The following is a 19,921-nucleotide window of genomic DNA, read 5'->3' on the forward strand; positions in this document are numbered from 1 at the left end:
CAAAGCACCCAAAGAGATTTATGTTTGAACAAGCTAATGGTTACAAACCATCCAGTATACTACTGCTTGAAATGGTCTTTGATATGGAAGTTCTCATTCCTCATGCACATCGCACATATAACCAAGGTTATTGCCGTGTGGACCTGTGTCTTGGTGCAGTGTAAACAACCAGGGTCGAGCGTCCCAAACAATTCAACCCGGGTTAAAACTGGGTCGCACTGTGTATAAAGGCCATTATGGTCTAACCTAGATTTGTGATGTGGAAGTGGAATCAGCGTCTCCTAAGTAACAAAGTTCATGTTTTCCCTATTCATATAGAGAGAGCAGAATCTGCTGCATAATAATTCTTTTGAATGTTGGGGCAGCTCCGTGGGGCAATGGCTAGCTTTGGTGAAACATCCCTGGGATCATTGGCTCGATTCCAATCAGGGCTCTAGCTGGGTGAAGCTTATATGTCCTCCTGGGTTTGCATGGGTTGCCTCCAAGTACTCCAGGTTATGCTCATAAATTACATACTAGTAGGTTTATTAACTTCTACTTTCAATTAACCCTAGTGTCGGTAGTTTGCATCGACTGCAAGCTCCAATGGGCAGGGCTTAGGGTCAATGATTAAAGTTTATTCTCTTTAAAATAATGCATTGTATGTGTGCACTATATAACTAGAAGTGAATATATTTTTTTTCCCATAAATTCACTTAACACCCGTTACTGATAAGGCTCTGGTCAGTCTTTATAACTAGCTGCAGTGTGTCACACAGCAATAATCTCTGATAAGCAGTAACCTTGGGTCTGGGATAAAGTGAAATATTTATATCAGCGGTTCCTAGACTGTAAAGATAGGCACCCCGGGGTGCTTTGGAACACTTGCCTTGGGTTGGAGGCCCATGATCAACTCAAACTATTTATGGTCAATCTAATTGGCAAAATCTGTGCGGTACTTGTTTCCTAGCACGGCCACAATCGCGGGCATCGCGGGTAATTTTTAATGGTATACGATGCGACCGATGCGATGCCCGCGATTTCCCATTGAAAAAGGCAAAATCGTGTCGGTCGCATCGTATAAATAAGCATAAGATGGTACCGACGCGATGCCCGCGATTTCCCATAGGAAACAATGTAAAATGCCTCAATTTACCCAAATCAACATAGGGAACAATGTTAAATGGGCCAGAGACTCCCAAAAACCCCCCTGACCAGTGAAATGGCCCCCCAAAAATAGTTACACCACCCCACGATCAACGTGAACCCGAAGCGCGACGAGCGCAGCGAGCCCGCGAGGGGCGGCGGTACGCGTCCTCCGACCTTTTCATACCCCCACTATCCACGTCGGCGTGGAGTTGAGAATAGATTAGTGTGGCGAGCCCGAAGCGTGGCGAGTGCAGCGAGCCCCGCGAGGGGACGCGGATACCTGTGAAGCCCGCGAAGGGACGCGTTTACCTGTGAAGGTATCCGCGTCCGCTCGCCACGCTTCGGGCTCGGTGGCTCGCTGCGCTCGCCACACTAATCTATTCTCAACTCCACGCCGACGTGGATAGTGGGGGTATGAAAAGGTCGGAGGACGCGTACCGCCGCCGCTCGCCACGCTTCGGGTTCACGTTGATCGTGGGGTGGCGTTAACTATTTTTGGGGGGCCATTTCACTGGTCAGGGTTTTTTTGGGGGGTCTCTGGCCCATTTAACATTGTTCCCTATGTTGATTTGGGTAAATTGAGTCATTTTACATTGTTCCCTATGGGAAATTGCAGGCATCGCGTCGGTCGCATCGCATGCGATTTTTTAGCCCGCATGCGATGCGACTGACGCGATTTTTTTTACCTGCGATGCCCCAGATCCCGATTTTCACTATTTAGGTGTGTTTAGATGTACACAGCTTCCTCTGTACATTTGATAGTCAGCACCCATTAGGAATATACCAGAACACTGCAAACGAGAGAGCACGTGCCTTTTTTTTGTCTCTGAAGTCACAAGGAAGATGCGTGGCTTATAACAGGCAAGTGACATTTCTGACAAGTTGCAACTCCCAAGAGCTACTATGCAATCCGCACTCTCTAAATACCAATACACAATGTAGAGCCCCATATAGCTATCATACCATATTACATAACTATCCTGCACCAGCAGGCAATTCTTCCAGTTTCTTCCTAGCTATGGCACATAAGCCAACAGTCATACAACAATGTATGGACCATTTACTCTGCTGTATGCAAACGTGCTCCCAGAATTGGTGTATGGGATTTGCCGGACACAAATGCAATTTGTTAAAATTTTATAAAGGAGGAATAATTAAATTTTTGGTACACTTTACCTAGAACGGCGCCCATCGCGACCATCGTATGCACTAAAAAACGGGTGCGATGCGATGCCCGCGATTTCCCATAGGGATCAATGTTAAAAGTCAGATTGGACGCGATTTTAGTGTTCAATGCCCGCGATTTTTCGATAGGAAACCATGTTAAATGGGCCACAGAGCCCAAATAGTCACCCTAAAGTCTGAAATGGCCCCCACAATTGTTAACGCCACCCCACGATCAACGTGAACCCGAAGCGTGGCGAGTGCAGCGAGCCCGCGAGGGGCGGCGGTACGCGTCCTCCGACCTTTTCATACCCCCACTATCCACGTCTGCGTGGAGTTGAGAATAGAATAGTGTGGCGAGCGCAGCGAGCCACCGAGCCCGAAGCGTGGCGAGCGCAGCGAGCCCCGCGAGGGGACGCGGATACCTTCACAGTTATACGCGTCCCCTCGCGGGCTTCCCAGGTGTCCATGGCGACGCGGACACCTGTGAAGCCCGCGAAGGGACGTGTTTACCTGTGAAGGTATCCGCGTCCGCTCGCCACGCTTCAGGCTCGCCACACTATTCTATTCTCAACTCCACGCCGACGTGGATAGTGGGGGTATGAAAAGGTCGGAGGACGTGTACCGCTGCGCTCGCCACGCCTCGGGTTCACGTTGATCGTGGGGTGGCGTTAAAAATTGTGGGGGCCATTTAAGACTTCAGGGGGACTATTAGGGCTCTGTGGCCCATTTAACATTGTTTCCTATGTAAAAATCGCGGGCATTGAGGCATTTAACACTAAAATCTATTCAAATCTGACTTTTAAAATTGATCCCTATGGGAAAATCGCGGGCATCGCGTCGCACCCGTTTTTTTATGTGCATACAATGACCGCGATTTTTTACCCCCGACACCCGCGATTGGCCGTTCTAGGTAAAGAGTACCAAATTTTTTAATGATGTCTCTTGCACACAAGCAGGAGGTGACAAAGCAGCAGAGGGTGACAGGGAAAAAGTAATAGGAAGAGGGTAATCCGAAAAAAAGGCAGAGGGTGGAAGAGTAGGTGAAAGGGGGAGGTAGAGGGTGATGGGACGAACAGTGGGTGAACGGTCGCAATAGATTGTAAATTGGAGAGGAAGCCTGGGAGCAGTAATAAATGACAGGTGGTCAGGGTGAGGCAGTGGGTGACAGGGAGAGAGAGATAAGAGCAGAGGAAGGGTGTTATTGAGAGGCTTGTGGTAACTGAGGTTTCTGTATGGAGGCAGTAGGGGGTAAATTAGACTGAAAGGGAGTAAGAGGCAGAAAAACAAATAAAGAAGGGTTAACTCCCTTATTATCCATGGTTAAGAAACACTGACAATCGATGGTCAACATACAGCTAGCTGGGTGCTATTTGCATAAATTCCCTAGGTACCATTCACATGTAAAAATTAAAAACTGGCAGAAAAATGTGTATGACCGAGTTAGACTGCAAGCACCATGTGTCAGGGAATACATCTGCTCTGTACCGTACTGGGTCCCATTTAAGGAGAAAGAATAGTGAACTGACCCTTGAGCACTTGTAGTAGTAGTAGTAGCTGGTGGCTTTCGTAGAAGCAGACAAGACTTGCCACTCCCATCTAGCTCCACTGCCTGTCTGAGCTCTTCTGCGAGGTCTCCACACTAGTCAGGGTGGACATGCCAGGAATAGGTTGGGATCATTTGGTCTACAGCATGATTGTCAACAGTCATTAGGTCGACATGTTTCTAGGTCGAAAGGTCAACATGGGTTTTTTTTTAAAAAAATACCCGAATGTCAACACAGTCGACATGGACACAGTTTAAAGTGCACCACATTCCCTCGCAATGCTTCAGGCACACTATTTTATTCTCCCACCACGCCTTAGTGGATGGCAGGGCATGAAATACCGCCTGTCGGTACAGATCGGCTCAAAAAACTGTGAAAAACCCCATGTCAATCTAGACACGGTCGAACTAATGACCTGTCGACCTAGACCCAATGACTGTAGACCTAATGACTGTCGACCATCATGCTGAAGACCAAATGACCACATCCCATCAGGAACATCAGTCACCACGGATCACACAGCAACCACCAACAAGGACACAATCAACTGAGCAACGTCTGCGTGGCCTCAAATCCGGACACCGGCAGCTGATCAGTGTCTGCCATGCTGCGTATCTGTACAAATGCATCTGGGCAGCACTCGCACACAGTAAATCCAGAAACCAACAGTTTAGCAGCGCCGACGCAGTCATTCAATCTGGACACAGGCAGGTGAGCAGCACCTGCTTTGCTGCCAATACAAACACACGCATCCGAGCAGCACCCACCCCACTACCAGTCTGGGTACCTAGTCAAAATGTTGCCAGGGACAAAGGTTTGAAATGAGTTTTCATATTTTTTGTGTTTATGTCGTTATAGCTTAGCATGGACACCGTATAAGTGTACAGCATCCCTTAGAATGGCTTGCTGCACTCACCATGCTTTGGCACGGTGCTTCACTGTGCTTAGCACACTATTATACTCTAACTATGCCGACATGGATTGGAAAATATGAACAAGTAGGTTTTTTTTTTTAATTAAAAGAATCATGAAAAACTCAGAATCTGATGTCGGTATATGGGCAACATCACCTCTTTTCATTTTTAGAAGCTTTAGTCAAAAGGTTGACATGAGATTTTTCTGGGTTTTTCTGAGATGACGTGCCGACAGGCAGAATTTCATACCCTACCACCATCCGTGGTGGGAGAGTAGAATAGTGCACCGAGCACAGCAAGACACAGTGCCAGAAGCTGCACTCAGCACAATTTGACAGTGTCCATGTCAACTATAATAGATATTCAGGACAAAAAAACGGAAGAAAATGGTGTTGATTCAATGACCAGTACCAGTCAACTGTAGATGATATTTTTAGAAAGTGGAAATGTTTAAGAACAGTAACTCAGCCACAAAGTGGAAGACCGCATAAAATGACAGGGGTAAGGCACATGTTATATAAAACACTCCAAGGCTCTGCGAAAAAGAGTTCTGAAATACCAGTCATGCTATAGAACATAGATAAAAAAATGTAGTTATTAAATTTGCTAGGTTCCTCAGTATATGGGTTCATGGAATTTGTTGAGCTCTAATTAAAACGGTTTTCAAAAAGTGTTTATTTTTGAAACCCTATATTGTCAGACAGTGACCCATCACTCCTTTTACTGGTGGACCCTGTTAATACTCTCAAAATACTGCAAATACGTTAAGAAGTTTCAGTATTTTGATTTGTAATCTAAAATTAACTGGTACACGCCTTTAGCATACAAAATAAATTGTATCAAAATCTCTAATGGAGAGGACATTTAAAAAAAATTAACAGCTGCCTATCAATTTGTTCTAGAAATTCTAACAATGTGTGTCAAATCCCTCTTACTATATACCTACACCACTTCAATATAGTAAATTGCAATACCATAAATTGTTTGTGTTCTTTTTTAATTTGATAAATGTTTACCAAACTTCAAAGAACTGCAAAAAGGGGGAGATGTTGCATTTTTTATTGAGAAACGGGATGCAGCTACAGTACACATTTTTCATAAAATGCTGTCCATTTGGGCACTATAGGGTTATAACATAATAGTTGTCGGTATCTGTGTGCACACATGTTTATTTCTCTTAAGTCACAAATTTATACTCACAGCAATATTCCTGGAGAATATGGTTCAGTTTACGGTCTTACCGAGATAGTTCAAGCAACAACTTCTTTACAAGGCTGGTATGACTAATATAACCGTATTTTTCTAATAAGCCATAGCCATCATACCACAGAGGTTTTGATGTTTTATATTTATGGCGTACTATAGTACAAACTGCGCATGTGTATGAATCGTTACCTTTCATGGCGGATTTTAGAGAACACTAAGACATTCCGCTGTATAACTAATCTTTTCCTAGGTTTATAAACACGGCTTATTAAAGTTTGTTTATTTTCTGCATGAGTGTAGCCCGATGTTGCTCATTGCTCACATTCTCAGTAATGGACTTCAAGAAGTGTCTCTCGTTGGCTTGTCTGAGCAATCGGTTCTTGGAAGTGTCATTAGCGCTCAGTGTCTCACACAGAGAGAGAATTTCCAAAGACAAGTAGAACAGAGGTTCACACGTATTTTCTGGCATCATTGCTATTATGTGGAGGACATGGCAGAATACTTGACTATAAATGAATAAAACCTCTTGGACATAGTCAGCTTCTTTTTTGTCTTTGGATAGTTGTAAATTGCAGTCTGCCAGCTGTTGTTTCACACCATCTAGTGTGTCAGATATACAGGCACTATAAAGCCTAGCCACATGTTTTTGTCCATCAAGGGTAAGCCAGTTAGAACAGCTTGAGCTGCAGAGGAGTTGGAAACATCGGAGCAGGAGGACAGAGAACTGCAGGTTGTAAGCAAAAGGACGAAGGTTAAGGAGAGGCATATACTGCACATATTCCAGAGAGTATGGCACATGGAGAAGTTGTCTTTGAAGAAGACTCCTCACAACCTGACAGAGAAGCTTGCATTCCATTAAACTACACCATGGCAGGACTTGTACCATAGCCACTAAAAAACCCTTGCTGAAGAGATTGACCTCATCAGGATCTTCTGTGTTGACACATAGAAGGGAAAGCATTTGATCCTTTATTTCTCCAGAGATACAACAACATTCCATCCAAGCTAGAAGCCCCGTGCCAGGACCATACTCCGGGAGGTCAAGTTCTGTCCACTCATTCCCTGACAGTTTGCAAACATTAAACAAAGAAGCGGGAACTTCGTTTTTGAAGTGTTTTCCAAATATGGGCTTTAGTCTCAAACGTACAACCCAATCCAAATGCTCCATTTTTCTGTGTAGCCAGAAGAGCGATTTGCACCAAGTTTCTTTCTCAGCTTCAGCTTCTGGCGAGATAACGGTACAGATCTCAGCAAGGATATCAATTATTAACTGTTTTGATCCCAGCGTAAGGCAATGTGGTTGATCTGAATGCTGCCAGCACCTACTGTAGCTATTGAGAAGCTTACAAAGAGACATAATGAGTGGGAACGGTGAGCATGACAGAACCCAGTGCTTTCCTGAGATATCCAGCAGATGTTGTACATTTAACGCCTTATGAAGAATTTGCAGGCAAAATTCTACATTAATGCATTCATCTAATATATACGGAAGAACAAAGATCCTTACTACTTCTGCTGGCTGTAGCAGGGACAAGGCAGCATTACCATCTACAGTTTCAGAAGAATCCATTAGATAAGCCAGTATGTATAAGAACTGACTCTCTTCTTTATCAGAGGACAGCTTGCCCCAGCAGCTGTCCATTAAGCACTGAGAGAATAAGGAGATGGGTGTTTCTGCACTATTGGAACACCTAAAGCTTAAAGCAGGAAGCGAAGTCAACACCTTTGCTAAAAAAATGTGAGCACCAAGGTTTGATACAGCATAGTGGCATGCTTTGCTTACAACATACTCTGGGTACAAAACAGCCATTCTGGCCACTCTAGATACAGCTTTGTAATCTGGAACATTTTCCGAAATTTGATTGAACATCATGTTGAGCTCCTCTTGGAAATGATCAGTAAAAGCGATCATACAATGAGAGAGTCCTTTCTTTCCCCATGTAGAAAAGACTCTCATAAGCACCTCATTTATCTGGGATAATGGAAGTTCACAAAACAGATCCAGGATGACATTTGAACACATTTGTATTTGTTTGATATTAACATTGTTTTGATCAGACATCGCTTTAACTGTGGTTTCCAGCAAAGTAAATATAAGCTCTGGTTCCCGAAAAAGCTCTTTGTTCTTTTTGAGACAATTTAACCAGTCATTAGAAAAGGCCCAAGAAATTTCTGAGGCAAACACTACACACAGCTCCTCATAGCGGCCAATCTTAGCATCAATCATGTTTATAGTAACTTCAGCCATCATATCGATATCATTTGATGTGCACTTTATCTGAACATTGGCTGCTTTCTCCAGAAGGTTGGTTATACAGTCTGCCAATTCAGACGCATTCCCTCTCTGTTCCTCAGGTAAAGTCTCTGCGGCTTTTAATGTAATCAGGTTTTCATGTAAGGCTGCAAGGCTTCCGTTCATCCTGTAACATTCATAGCCAATCACAACGTTGTTATTCATATAATTGTGCATCTCCTCTCCCCAGTGAAGCAGCAGCTCTTTCAAAATATTTAAACTAAAATGTTGAGCTCCTCGTAGTAACCTAAACCTGGAAGCGGTGCTACCTCCTTGTACAATCCTGTCTGCTTCCCTAACCATTTCTGTGAGGCTGCGTTGGGGACCAAGATCTTTGGCTCTAGCTTTACAAAAACAAAGGACAGCAACTAGTTTCTCCAAATACAGTCTTACGGGAAGATGGCCAGACTCTTTCTCCAGAAAGGCGGAAGAACACAACATGTCTGCCAAGTTTGCAATGGCGTAGCACTTCAGCTTGCTGTCATCGATGCACGGCCTGATTTTATGAAGTCCCTCCAAAAACACGGTAAGGATGTTGTCAGCCGGAAGAAGTGCTTGCTCAGGGTCAGGCTTAAATCTTTTAGAGCTCTGGCACATTTCATCATTAGACTGTGACAGGTACTGACATGCAACGGATACAAACGTCGTAACAGTCTCATCCGGCCTGTTTTTATTACTTTTCATTATCTCCCACCAGACATCCAAGAAGAAAGTCACATCCTCTACAGAGGTTTCATCAATAACATGGCTTAACATGAAGGATGCTTCTTCCACCCAGAATTCTGTTGGCAGTGCCAAAAGCAGTTCTGCAAATATATCCGCTGCTTTTGTGGCTTTGAGCAATTCGAAGAGAACAGTGTAATTTATATTTGGTATCATGTTTTCCACTGGAAAGAACGTATCCTCTTTCCATTTCCTCTCAATGTCAGTGTCGTTCAGGGACAGTTGCGAGCGACATGATAGGATTTTGGCCCAAAAAATGGCAATGGCTCTTTTCCTCCATTCGTGGCTTTGAGGCTGAATACCTGAGCTGATTTCTTTTAAAGCATCTGTGATTGGTTTTTCAATAAGTGGCCAGTCAGACTTCTTAATCTCATGCAATGTATTGTGCAGTGTAAGCTTTTCAGCCAGCAGCAGTGCTCCTTGAAGAACCACTGTTTGTTCACATACGTTCCAAATTCCTGCACAAAAGAAACATGCCACAATTTAATCCATGAAAAATATCTATTTTACCATAATTTATGAAATGGCACATGTTAGAAATGGGATGAATTTACTTATGGCATTTACAACTTCTTGATAAAATTAATGTTTTTTGTTCACATATTGCTTTTGCAACAGTCAGTAAATGAAGTCCCAGTGAGAATAGGCACAACGGACTATGCTGGCTCAAACTACATCCTGCCACAACCACAATGCACATATTGCAGGTCTCTGAAAAAAAAAAAAAAACACCTCTAATTAAAGGCCCATTTTCTTATTTAGATATTAACTGCACTCTAAAGCTGGGTACACATGGCAGCTGATATGACACCCTCTCATCTCCTGTGAGAACTGTACACACAGTGCAGACTATAGCACAATGTCTACAGGGCTTCTATGGAGTAGTAAATGTAAACAGGACATAAGACATAAACATACGAACCCAGCTGTTGCTGGCGCACTGGAGCTGAACCCGCCGCCAGGAGCGGCGGCAGCGGCATAGCGTAACGCATTGTAGGCAACATTATGATGTCCCAGCTCCCATCGCATATTATGGTTTCTACAGTGCCCTCTTCCAGCACCCGATGTTGCATGCCATCTGTAATGCCACATCGGGTTCTGGAAGAGGACACGTCGGAGTAGTGGAGCACTGGCGAGCGGCGGTGGTCAGCAACGGCAGAATTTGAAAGAAACAGTTTAACACACTGGGGAGGCCCTCGGATTGGCTGAGAGCTCTTAGCCAATCAGCGGCCATCTGAATGTGAGGCCTCTGACTGGCTGAGAGCTGTTTCAGTCACACATTGTTTTAAATAATTGTATTCAAATTCTGCCGCCCTCGCTTCACTACTTTGGCCACCGTAGAAACCATAAGATGCGATGGTACATCACAATGTTGCATCAATTGTCTGATGTGAATATTTATTCAAGCATATATCATCGGAGATATGGTTGCTAAGCCTAAGTAGTATGTGCCGGACACTCTGCAGCACTGCCTTCTCTACCGGACACAACACAGCTCCCGCAGTGTCTTTTGGGACATGGAGAAATATTAGGATAGATCTTTCAGAGCATTTCCACACAGTGTTGAATGCCGAGAAGGATCAAAATTTGGGGGCTGACAGAAGAAAAAGAGTCAGAACTCCAGAGTCTAATGTTTCTGAATGGTGTAAACTGCTTAAGTGAAGCAGGTGGATGGCAGTAGGTGAAACTTAAGGCTTATACACACTGGTCAACTGAGCTAAATGTAACTCACTTAAGGCATTTGAGCTGCTTTCAGTGTGCACGGGGCAGCAAAAAGCAGTGAATGCAGATAGGTGCTCCTGCCTCATCGCTGGCCCGACCACTCATCTGCTGGTATTACCAGCAGATGAGCAACGAGTTGGATGGCTTTCCATCATGCCCTTCTATGGTAAGCCCATACTTGCCTACCCTCCCGCATTTAGCGGGAGTCTCCCGTTTTTTCAATCCTCCTCCCGCTCTCCCGCAAAGCCCTCCGTTCCTCCCGTTTTTTTGTCCCATTCCCCCCCCAAAAGTGGACTGCGCATGCGCGAGCGTCATGTTTCGGGGGCGGGGCCCTAGTGCGCGACATCATTGATTGTGCCGGGTACCGCGCGGGGCTGTGTGGGTAGCCGTGGTGCGGCAGCTGCCTTCAACGAGCGGCAGCAGAGTGAGCGGGAGCCAGGAAGCGCACTGAGTAGGGGGGCAGCGCGGAGAGGAGCAGCTGTGACTGTGCGTGGCAGCGGGAGCCGGGACCAGCAGTGAGTTTAACAGGGGGGCTGTCGGGCTGTCATGTCCCGGGGGAGGAGGAGGCAGGAAGATCGTTACTAAGACACAGCTCCCTGATGCTGCTGTGTGCAGTGTGAGATGAACTTCCTTCTCACACTGCAGTGCACAGCAGCATCAGGGAGCTGTGTGTTACTAGCGATTATTCCCTGTGTGAGACACCGCCGGGGAGAGACAGCAGCAGATTGTAGTGGCAGGAGAGAGCTCAGCTGCCTCTCCATAAGGCAGTGCTGCTGTCTGTGTGTGAGACCCTCCTCCTGCAAAGCACTACTGGGAGCAGGGAGGAGGTGTCTCCGTGTGTGCCTGCAGGCTCATTGATGATCTCTGCTGCAGGAGGAACCCCCATGGCAACATGAGAAATAAGTAAGTTGGCTGAACTAGCACTTCATCGCCATACCTTCTTACAGCCTTACTTTACTACTCCAGCGTTCCCTGTACTTTGCCCCCCTAGCCTTGCCTTCTATACCCTGTGCCCCCTAGCCCGGCCTGCCTTCTCTTCTCTGTGCCCCCCTAACCCTGCCTTCCCTGCCCTGTGGCCCATAGCCCTGCCTTCCCTTCTCCGTGCCCCCATAGCCCTGCCTTCCCTTCTCTGTACCCCCCTAGCCCTGCCTTCCATACCTTGTGCCCCCCTAGCCTGGCCTGCCTTCTCTTCTCTGTGCCCCCCTAACCCTGCCTTCCCTGCCCTGTGGACCATAGCCCTGCCTTCCCTTCTCTGTGCCCCCCTAGCCCGGCCTGCCTTCTCTTCTCTGTGCCCCCCTAACCTGCCTTCCCTGCCCTGTGGCCCATAGCCCTGCCTTCCCCTCTCTGTGCCCCCCTAGCCCTGCCGTCCCTGCCCTGTGGCCCATAGCCCTGCCTTCCCTGCCCTGTGCCCCCTAGCCCTGCCTTCTCTTCTCTGTATGACCTTACCCTGCCTTCCCTGTGCCCCTAGCTCTTTCCTCCCTTTCCTGTGCTCCCCTAGCCCTGCCTTCCCTTCTCTGTGCGTGTGCCCCCCTAGCCCTGCCTTCCCTGCCCAGGGCACCCTAGCCCTGCCTTCTCTTCTCTGTGCCCCCCTAGCCCTGCCTTCCCTGCCCAGGGCACCCTAGCCCTGCCTTCTCTTCTCTGTGCCCCCCTAGCCCTGCTTTCCCTGCCCAGGGCACCCTAGCCCTGCCTTCTCTTCTCTGTGCCCCCCTAGTCCTGCCTTCCCTGCCCAGGGCACCCTAGCCCTGCCTTCTCTTCTCTGTGCCCCCCTAACCCTGCCTTCCCTTTCCTGTGCCCCCCTAGTCCTTTCCGCCCTTCCCTGTGCTCTCCTAGCCCTGCTTTCCCTGCTCTATGCCCCCCCTTGCCCTATCCTCCCTTCCCTGTGCCCCCTAGCCCTGGTTTCCTGCCCTGTGCCCCTATAGTCCAGCGTTCACTGCCCTGTGACTAACCCTTAGTCTAGGCTTCCCTGGGCTGTGCCAAACACCCCCTGCCCTGTGCCCCCTAGCGCTGCCTTCTCTTCTCTGTGCGCCCCTAACCCTGCCTTCCCTGTGCTCCATAGCCCTGCCTTCCCTTCTCTGTGCCCCCCTAGCCCTGCCTTCTTTGCCCTGTGCCCCCTAGCCCTGCCTTCCCTTTTCTGTGCGTATGCCCCCCTAGCCCTGGTTTCCCTGCCCTGTGCCCCCCTAGCCCTGCCCTCCCTGTGCCCCTATAGTCCAGCTTTCACTGCCCTGTGACTAACCCTTAGTCTAGGCTTCCCTGCGCTGTGCCAACACCCCCTTGTATTAGATAATATAGATAAGAATGAGAAATATGCTTTTCAGTGTAAACAGAATTTTTTTACCCATCATTGTTTCATAAATGTGACATATTGTGAAATGGCCATTGCGGTGTGTGGCATAATGTGTAATGGGCATTACAGTGTGTCATGATGTGTAATGGACATTGCGATGTGTAGCATACTGTTTAAGGGACATTACGATGGGTGACATATTGTTAATGGGAATTGCAGTGTGCGGTATTTTTGGAAAGGGCAGTACCCCTTGAAGCGAGGCCGCATGTACGTTTTGAAATGTGTGCATTCTTTATTTTTAAAATATCTGTATGTGGGGCACATTTCTACTGTTAAAACTGGGAGCCATATAGTCTAGAACAGGGGTCTTCAACCTTTAAGACAGCGTGGGCCACCTAAAAAAATCCAGTGAAGCCCGAGGGCCACTATACTCTACTGCGGTATTTCGGACAGCCTCATAGAATCACAGCTCCCCTATAACGTCAGCACAGTCCTTCATAGATAGTTGGCACAGCCGCCCATAGTCAGCACATAACCCCCCCCCCCCCCACACACACACACACATACCCAAATAGTTATCAGCAGTCAATTTGGGTTCCAGTGCAAATAGTAAAATTTGTGCCCCCCCCCCCCCATATATAATTTGATATTGAATAAATTGCACGCGCCGTAGGCGCGCTCCCAAAAAAGGGGTGTAGCCTAATTATAACTAGTGTGAACTAGCAGGAAAACAATTACCTGACGCCTCTTTTGCAAACTGCATGACCAGACATTGGTTACCGCAGGAATGGTCGTTGTCCTCACACGCTTAAGTTGACTGAAGGCTGCACAGTGACATATAAACATGAAGGCCCACACAGTGACCTAGTACGCCTCACAGATCGAACCCAAACAATAAAAGGCTACTTAAATCAATATACACTGTTACACTGTTTATCCATAATACACATTGCACATTATGCCGCACACCGTGATGCCCATTACACATTAATCCACACAAAAATTATGCTCATTGTACATTATGCCCCACACTGATGCCCATTATGCCACAGACCATAATGCCAGCAGTACTCCTGCTTATACATATGATGCCCCAGCAGTGCCCCTCACACACAATGCCCCAGCAGTGCCCCTCACACACAATGCCCCAGCAGTGCCCCTCACACACAATTCCCCAGCAGTGCCCCTCACACACAATGCCCCAGCAGTGCCCCTCACACACAATGCCCCACACACAATGCCCCCAGTAATGCCTGCAGCATTGCCAGGTCCCCTGCTCCCGCCAGCTGTACCTCCTGATCCTGCAGCTTTGCCGGGTCACCAGCTTCCACCATCCATGCCGCCTCCTGCAGTTTCGCCGGGTCCCCTCCGCCAGCTGTGCCTCCTCCTCCTGCAGTTCCAGCACCGGGTCCCCTGCTCCCGCCAGCTGCGTCTCCTCCTCCCGCAGCTTCACCGGGTCCCAACTCCCCAGCTCGTGACCAGACATGCCTCCTCCTCCCTCAGCCGCGCTGGATCCACTCCTCTGCCCTGCCTGCAGCCAATGGAAATCGGGTAGGCGGCACCCGGGGGGACTCCATTACGCTGCCTCCCTCAGCAGCGTTTTCTTTTACTTTAAAAAAAAAAATCCTGTGCATGGCGGGCTGGCGGGCAGGGGGCTACTGAGATCAGCTCCGCGGGCCACTCGTGGCCCGCGGGCCATGGGTTGAAGACCCCTGGTCTACAAACACCCCTGTTTTGTTTCACCAGAATGCTATGTGGGGGGGCACAGGAAATGTTTTGGCTTGGGGGAGCAAATTTTGTAGTTACGCCACTGGAATGAAATCTTCCCAGGGGAGATTCAATCCTAGAGATCTGCAAACTGGAGACTCTGAAGGGTCAATACAATTCTGGGCTCGTTGCTGCTATGTATCAACGCACTGCATCTCGCACCCCTCGTGGACCAATTGCATGTTTTCTGGATATACCTGTTTATTGCCCTACTGCATAGGAATATGCAGGGTAGTTAGAATTGGTTTAGCATTTCAGTGCTTATATGAAGAAACACCAGCCTACGCAGTTTATGCCACAAGTCTTTGACCTAGGCTTTACCATACTTTCCCTTCAAACCACGACACTCATGGATTACAAAGGTTCTGCGGATGATTGAAACCAGGGGAAATGCAGGCTTAAAGTCAGCCAGCCACAGAACCTTTATAATTTAAAATTGTCATAATTTAAAGGGATAAACCTATTGTGACCCCAGATGACTTGACAATTCCACAATCAGATGTGGATATCATAATCATAATTGCAGATGATCAGAATTGTGGCCTCTCATATGGGATTCCCAAGAGCTAGATGTGCTCTAAAAGCCTGCAGGTTCACGGGGCGGGGGGGGGGGGGGGGGGGGGGGGTGTGTCCATATACATACTTGCTCTGGTGGTATGCGGCTCTTCATATTTTTTTTCACCAGCCACTGCAGGACACACCCCTGGGTGGAAATAGATACGCCCATATGTGTCACTTTGTACGCCCTTTGGTTGAAACATGACACACCCCTTCAATGTTGCGCGACGTTGCGCTCGGTGCATTTTGCTAGCATCTAAAATCTCCCTCATTTTGCTTTTCAAAAGTAGGCAAGTATGGGTAAGCCCTCCACCCCTGGGAGAAAAAAACAGCGATAAAGATAGGCAAAAATGCTCAGTATGTGTGCATGGAGCGCTTTTCAACCCAGTGATTTTCCCCATCATCGCTATCCATACATGCTTGGCAAAATCACCAAATGTGTATGGACCTTTAGCATGATGTTGCCAATGACAACACCCTGACCCCAATGGGGACACTTCTACTGAATGAAAAATATATGCAGAATATGTTCTATAACACACAACTCCCGCAGTGTCTTTTGGGACATGGAGAAATATTAGGATAGGTCTTTCAGAGCATTTCCACACAGTGTTGAATGCCAAGAAGGATCAAAATTTGGGGGCTGACAGAAGAAAAAGAGTCAGAACTCCAGAGTCTATGTTTCTGAATGGTGTAAACTGCTATGCAATCTAGTACAAAAAGCACAGAGATGGCAATTGCAATGATGGCCAACCCTAGGTAAAATCCTACATGTTAAATATCCCACACTCACGGATTCTAATCATTTATGGGTCAGAATACTGACTAGAGGTTTTTCAACATATTCCGTTATTGGCAAAATGGGAAACTGCTGTAATTACTTGCAGATGTATGAGCGCCATTAGGTCTGAAGTTTTCCCTAACCCCAAAATAATCAGAAATAAAAATCCACACTAATCACAAGTTTATGGACACAACCGAGAACACTACAATTTGTGCATAAAGCCTTTAAGAAACTTACCAAATTCCATTATTGTACTCTAGGTTCTAAAATTGTTAGAGCATAATTCCAGCACCAACCTGCAACAGATATAAATATAACAATTTAGCAATTAATGGTACTTTAAAAATAATTTCAGCAGCACATTATTGTAACTAAAATGTTAATATAATAATAGTTTTTGTATACATAGATTATATTATTCTCTACATAGCAATAATAACCTCCGGCATGCACAATAGTACACCAGTGTAAGAACACGTGTGTGTGACTGTCACTGTGTCACACTCCACGCCAGGTTCTGTAGAAGCAGACACTGCGCTGCAGCCGGCTAGCGTGTCCGGGCACTGGGGGGAGCCCTGTACTGTCCCGCAGCACTGCAGCACAAGCAATGCAGCCTCACTGCACACACACCGCCGATTGCTGCTACGGAAGACAACGGCTATTTCTAATAGAATTACACCTTTTTCAGCGTTCGCCGTTTAAGTGGCCATCTTACAGGAGATCGCGCTGGGTTTTCAGTCAGCGTGATCGACCCTAAAATGGCTCCTATGGTAGAGACACGAAAAAAATTAGTTTCTAAGGCGTCATCGGGGCGCGCCGTGATAACTGTCACATTAGGGGGGTGGCTATGACTGTGTACTACTCCTTCGTCATAGCACACAGCGCTGCATGTCAAAAATTGTGCACAAGTGCTGCTGTGCTCGGGTGTGTGTGTATGCCAGTACTACATCATGTATATATATATAGTAGTATGACTGTATGTGGCGTGCTATTGTATCTATACACTGGAGCAGTGGTCAGGGAACTCGGTCCTCATTACCCCACACAGTGCATGTTTTGCTGGTAACCCAGCAGGTGCACAGGTGTACTAATTACTCACAGACACATTTTATAAGGTCCGCAGGTGGAGTTAATTATTTCACTTGTGATTCTGTGAGGAGACCTGCAAAACATGCACTGCGTGGGGTAAAGGGGACCGAGTTCCCTGACCACTGCACTGGAGGAACACATTGCTCTGTTTCTGGACTTCTCCCTTAATTAATGATTGCCATTACCGGTGTTGAAGCACCTTTCTTATCAATTAACCAGTGTGAAACAGGTGATGGCAATCATACATTATGAGGGAAGTCCAGAAACAGAGCAATGTGTCCCTCCTGGAGAGGGTACTGTTGGGAGGTATGGTAATACAGCCAAGGGGTCGGGGTGCTGTGGCTGGGCACAATTTAGGAACTAATGAAATAGACTAGATTTCGGGAGGCTGAAGTTAGCTTCTCATTCAGATCATTCAGTTTTGTTTTGCAAGGGTTATTGAGTCTTGGGCGCCACAAATTTGACACCTCAAATTGACAGAGGGGTGTCACTTACATATGACCAGCATGTATTTTGCCTGGCCCAACGCTGTTTCGGCATGATACACACAGGCAGATTGGGCATATAGACTGCCTTTTGGCTAAGATCAAGTGTAGTATCTGTTCTTATCAGTTGGGTCTGGACCGCTCCCCTGGCAGAGAATAGAGAAAAGCTGGACCGTAGAATCTTGCTACTGAGCATGAGGTGAGTACCCACCTCATGTTCTGGGCGAGTGCTGAGTATCGATGCCCTGTTGGAGGAGGGAATACCATTCTCTCCACTGGTAGGGAGGGGAGAAGCATCGGGTTTTGAGATGGGGCTCTTGTTCAGGGGTCTTTGCCTCTGTGGGAGAGTCACTCGAAAAGCCCGGTCTAGTATCCACTCCCAGGAAGAAGAGAAAAGCTGGGACCGAGTAGATTGCTCGCTGGTCCGGGGGAAACATGTCCCCCCCGGCCAGGGAGACAGCGAAAAGCCCAGCCCAGTACTCAATCCCTGGGAGAGGTGAAACGTCGGGACTGAATAGGTGGTTTCTTCTTCCTCAGTTGGTCTATTTGGGCCTCTGCGGGGGAGACTCACCGAAAAAGCCCGGTGGAGTATCCATTCCCATGCCGGGGGGGGCGGAAAGGGCCTGCTGGTGAGGTGGAGAAACACTTGGTCGGACGCTGACTGGCTGGCTGCCTGGAGTCTGAGGCTGAACTCTGCCCCCGGGGAAACTCGGGGGTGCCGAACATGCACGGGTGATCCCAAGTCACCTTGCACTAGTATGGCACTAGCACTGCGCACTTCCCTTTAGGTTAGCGCTTCACGTCCTTACCTCGTCCTTTTGGATGGGGTAGGACAATTTTTCACACCCCACCCCGGCCTTCTGGCTGGGGTCCTCTTTATTATTTAATTCTCTTCTTCTCACGTTCGTGCACTTTTCACGTTTTCTGTAGTTTGTCACGTTTTTTTGGGTAGTGTGGTCGACCCTTATGGGCCTTCCATTTCCCCAATGTGCCGAAGCTCTCGCCTTCTGGGGAGAGCTTCGGTCCCCTCGAGGACGACCCCGAGCCGCAAGGCGGAGGGAAGTCTACTGAGGGTCTCTCCAAACCTTCGGGTGCGGAGGACCCACTGTCCTAACCCTTCCGGGGGTTGAGGAATGAGGGTCTCTCTAAGCTTCGGCGAAGAGGACCCACCGTTCCCTATTTTCCCCTCTTCGGCCTTATGGTTGAGAGGGGTTAGGGGAAAAACGGGGCCCTTCTCCTTCGGGAGAAAGCCCAATTCGATCGCACGGCCCCCTTTGCACATGTTTAGGCACAGCACTGGTGGTAGGGAGCACACCTAGGGCTCCTGAGTTTGGTACTTATGTATTATCTGAGCTGCCGATTTTTTGATTGTATGCCTTAACTTAAGGCATACAATCAGATGCGATGCGATGACCCGATTTTTCCATAGGATTCAATGTTAAAATGGACTGAGTCCATTTCACATGGAATTCAATGGGAAAAAGGGGTCCTTTTCATACCCCTACTATCCAAGTGGGCATGGAGTTGGATATAAACCTGTAGCGAGCCACTGAGCCCGAAGCGCGGCGAGCGAACGGTATTCTGTGTCCCCTTCGCGGGGCTCGCTACGCTCGCCACGCTTTGGGCTCGGTGGCTCGCTACGCTCGCCTCAGGTTTATATCCAACTCCATGCCCACTTGGATAGTAGGGGTATGAAAAGGACCCCTTTTCCCATTGAATTCCATGATAAAATGGACTAATTTAACATTGAATCCTATGGAAAAATCGGGTCCATCGCATCGCATGCGATATGGTCGGATGCGATGCAATGTGATGGACCCGATTTCAAAATCGTCAGCCAAGTTAGTACATAAGTACCCTGAGTTTTTTTTCAAACTCATATAGACAGATTAAGTATCTGTAGTTTTGCAAGAGTTAACGAATCCTATGGCGTGTACACATGGAGAGATTCCTTTGCTATTCGACTTAAGATACCATTGCTATGCAATATTTGCTAATTCTGTACTATTTATATACCATTCATGCTAGCTGCAGTGTCACGCAGTTGGGAGTCCCCCAGCTTGAAGTGCACAGCATCTATTCATCGATGCAGCGGATGTAAAAAAAAGGGGGCGTGGCCCGGTGGAAACATAATTTGCATGTGTCACTCCTTCATTTGCATAGACCACACCCCTTTCATCACGGCGTAGCCTCGCGAGGGTCCCGCTTCACAGGTACAAGAAGTTGGGAGTTATGCTATACAGTCATTGCTGCCATG

The 19,921-nt window shown here is 47.5% G+C and overlaps 1 protein-coding gene across 2 annotated transcripts; it reads right to left on the bottom strand.

Moving 5' to 3' along the window:
* Positions 1 to 5,796: 5,796 nt before the first annotated feature.
* GEMIN4 (gem nuclear organelle associated protein 4) lies at positions 5,797 to 16,905 on the bottom strand. Of its 2 annotated transcripts, none has more exons than XM_083174063.1 (3): positions 16,770 to 16,905; positions 16,328 to 16,386; positions 5,797 to 9,433 (listed from the first exon to the last, which is right to left on the bottom strand). In XM_083174063.1, the coding sequence occupies exons 2-3, from the start codon at positions 16,335 to 16,337 to the stop codon at positions 6,228 to 6,230; spliced, it is 3,216 nt and encodes a 1,071-aa protein (XP_083030189.1). In that variant the 5' UTR covers positions 16,338 to 16,386; positions 16,770 to 16,905; the 3' UTR covers positions 5,797 to 6,227. The 2 variants fall into 2 exon arrangements, with proteins under 2 accessions (XP_083030189.1, XP_083030188.1); XM_083174062.1 differs by lacking the exon at positions 16,770 to 16,905 and adding an exon at positions 16,531 to 16,762.
* Between the last annotated feature and the right edge of the window lie 3,016 nt (positions 16,906 to 19,921).

Source organism: Crinia signifera, chromosome 2 (assembly GCF_055691185.1).
Source record: "Crinia signifera chromosome 2, ASM5569118v1, whole genome shotgun sequence".
Lineage (NCBI taxonomy): Eukaryota > Metazoa > Chordata > Amphibia > Anura > Myobatrachidae > Crinia > Crinia signifera.